Genomic DNA, 3,073 nt, shown 5'->3' on the forward strand with positions numbered 1-3,073 from the left:
CTAATATTGTTAAAATAGTAATAAAATTTTACTCTTATTTATTTTTTTTTTTTTATCGTAGGTAACCCGCAGCCGCTACCCTTCGGGTGCACACTGGGTAAACTCTACGGGTTCACGTAATAGCCTGCAAACCACGTGAACCAAGGTAAACCGCATTTAAGCGACATGTTGTGATTCGGGAGACATAATCATCGTCGGACGGGGCATAAAGAATTTGGTTGACTTAAAAATACAAGATTTGTGAACAAAAACTACGGATCCATGAATTTTCTTGTCGGGAATTAACCATCTATATTTTCTATCTTATCAATTAATCGTGAGCATTTCATACGTTTTGATGTGGAACTTCATGAATAAATTAATACTAAAGTGGAAAGAAAATGTTATTTTTGTCGGTGGACAGAAAATGGTTAAAAGAGTTAAATGTACATGATAATTGTATAATGGGTCTGGAGTTTCTAAAATTTATCTTAAACAAACTTTTAACTCTCACAGCTTTGAAATTTATAACCCCCTTCCTTTATGGTAACAATTTAAATAGAAAGTTCATAGAAAAAAATTAGAAGTTCTCAGTATGCATTGACTAAAATTTAATCAAACAAAAAAATTTAACTATGAATAATCCACAAAATAAGTCAAACAAAAATTCAAAATACAAAAGTGAAAGGCCGCACAACAATGCACATAAGATGTTTCGCCAATTCAATATTCAAACAGGATCCAGATCTTAACCTCCCCACCCACATACGTGCACTATACTCTCAGACAAAACAATATTTTTTTCAAACTTCCTTTTGAATTTGTCAAACTTATCTTACATCATTCGAACACATTTTGTCACCTTATTACAGCCCACTTAACTAGATAAATGGAGTCGGTGACAATTTGCTGCATTAATTTATCACCCCCTCTTACATGACTTAACATAATAAATCTCTGTTATCTTTAATTTTATGATCTAAGTTTCAATATTGTGGTCTTTCTTTTACATCAAGAATGTCAATCTTAGGGAGCAGCAGCAGCAGCAGCAGCAGCAACAATAATGGTCCTATATTCCAAGAATTCAAGAAACAAGCTTCTTTTTTCTTTAAGGAAAAGATCAAGACTGCCCGTTTGGCTCTCACTGACGTTACCCCAGCTCAATTGTATGTTTTCTTATATACAGTAATCTTATATTTCAGGTACCGATGAGGTCCTAGCCTAGTAGCGATTACTGAGGTGCACTTTCTTTGTATGATAGATCACCACAATATTAAATTTTAGGTGTTTTTGTGAGTAGATTGATTCTAGTTTTAATTTAGTTTTAAAGATATGTTCGAATATTTATTTTATGTCCTGTAATTTGATTTTAATCTAGTGTTAGAGATATGTTTGAATATTTATTTTATGTCCTGTTTTTGAATCTCATTATACTGCCTTTGAACTGGACTGTGTTTCGGGTTTAAAGATTGACTGAAGAGGCAACAAATGGAAGTTTAACTGCTCCTGATACGCGTACCTTGAAGGCGATATCCAAGGCTGCTTTTGAAGTTGATGATTATTTTAGGATTCTTGAGATTTTGCGTAGCAGGTTTACTACTTTGTCTTGTCTTGTTTAATTGCATTTTTGTTATTTTTGATTTGTAAAATTGAAATGTTTCTACCTGTTTGGTATTTTTGAATTATTAGATTAGTCAAATTTGATAAAAAGAACTGGAGAACATCATATCAGGCGCTGATTGTAATAGAGTATTTGATGACCCATGGACCAGAAAGTGTTGCAAAAGAATTTCAAGCTGATAAAGATGTTATCAGAGATATGGGATGCTTTCAGCTTATCGATGAGAAAGGGTACCTTTCGCTACCGGAGTTTTTGTTTTAGGCATTTGTTCAATTTTATGATTGATATTGACACCGAATTTGGGTTACCTTTGATATGCAGATTTAATTGGGGCCTTAATGTTAGATTGAAATCTGAAAAGATACTGATGCTCCTAGAAGAGGGGTCTCTCCTCAAAGAAGAAAGAAATCGAGCTCGAAAGGTAAGTAGAGGTATTGAGGGGTTTGGGAGCTTCTCCCAAAGGACTTCATCAGCCCAAGGAATTCTGAGTGAATCCCCAGTCACAAAATATGCAAGGTCGAAGTCTCAGTTTATTGAGAATGGCGATCAGGAAGACTGGTTTTCATCAGAAGAAGAAACAACAAAAACAATGTTTAATGGCTCATACGACTCAAGTGATAAGAACGTCCGTTTAGTGTCAAACAAGGAGGCAAAAGGTAACAACTCCTTTAATAGCCAGCCACTTGCAAACATTGAAACTCAGAGTGTTTCCAAAGAAAATGTAGCTCCAAAGAAAGAATATATACTAGGAGGATTTGATAAAAGAAACTTCAGCGGAGACTCAAGACCCCTTCTGGATGATGAGAATGATGAGTCCAGGGCCAATATCGTTGTTGAAGAAGATCATCCATTCAATGCTTCTGCTCAGCTAACTGGTGCCTCCCTCCTGTCAAAGGATCATACAGTTCAGGCATTCTAAGACTAGAGGGTTATTCAATTAATGGAGTAGAAATCTTCCATTTTACATCTTGTAAAAGTCATCGTGTTAAAGTTTGAGTGTTATTGCAAGAACTCCAAGCACCTGTATTGTAAAAGTAAGCAAGAAAAACTGCAACTTTTGCAAGTATTTAAGTTAGTATCGTGATTTGATTGTGAAAGCCAATATAATTGGTTCTTATACCAAATATATTGAGACCTCATTACGACTTCTGTAAATGACCATCGTGTGCATAAAGTCTGCAATAAATATCATGATTTGAAAGCATTTTGTTAATGGTGGTTTTTACTTTCTGAACCAATGCTATTTTCCTAAAATTGACAAATCTCTCCCTCCGGTGTCACGTTGCAAGAACTACTTGTTTGGATGCTTATGCTTTTTGTGTTGTTTGTGTTTACATCCTGCAGTGGCGGGTACTTAACTGGAATGCATTCCAGTTTCAGATATTTTAATGCCGAAGTTTAAATCAAATAGTCGAGCTCCATATGACAACCCAAAACATTTTCCGACAACAAAAAGTTCACAAACAAAAGAAA

General features: G+C 34.9%; 1 protein-coding gene across 2 annotated transcripts; it reads left to right on the forward strand.

Annotated features, from left to right (window-relative positions):
- Window positions 1–725: 725 nt before the first annotated feature.
- On the forward strand, window positions 726–2,666 carry LOC141693827 (uncharacterized). Of its 2 annotated transcripts, none has more exons than XM_074498996.1 (4): window positions 726–1,181; window positions 1,448–1,570; window positions 1,669–1,830; window positions 1,922–2,666. In XM_074498996.1, the coding sequence occupies exons 1-4, from the start codon at window positions 997–999 to the stop codon at window positions 2,517–2,519; spliced, it is 1,068 nt and encodes a 355-aa protein (XP_074355097.1). In that variant the 5' UTR covers window positions 726–996; the 3' UTR covers window positions 2,520–2,666. The 2 variants fall into 2 exon arrangements, with proteins under 2 accessions (XP_074355097.1, XP_074355098.1); XM_074498997.1 differs by having other exon boundaries at window positions 729–1,145.
- The last annotated feature ends 407 nt before the right edge of the window (window positions 2,667–3,073 follow it).

The sequence above is a fragment of the Apium graveolens genome, chromosome 10, assembly GCF_009905375.1.
Source record: "Apium graveolens cultivar Ventura chromosome 10, ASM990537v1, whole genome shotgun sequence".
Taxonomy (NCBI): Eukaryota; Viridiplantae; Streptophyta; class Magnoliopsida; order Apiales; family Apiaceae; genus Apium; species Apium graveolens.

What these genes read in the sequence shown, in the direction of transcription:
- LOC141693827 (XM_074498996.1), top strand. Translation starts at nt 997, where the DNA reads ATGTCAATCTTAGGGAGCAGCAGCAGCAGCAGCAGCAGCAACAATAAT. An exon ending in ACAGTAATCTTATATTTCAG is followed by an intron (nt 1,182 to 1,447) that starts GTACCGATGAGG and finishes TCGGGTTTAAAG; the next exon opens with ATTGACTGAAGAGGCAACAA. An exon ending in CTTGAGATTTTGCGTAGCAG is followed by an intron (nt 1,571 to 1,668) that starts GTTTACTACTTT and finishes TTGAATTATTAG; the next exon opens with ATTAGTCAAATTTGATAAAA.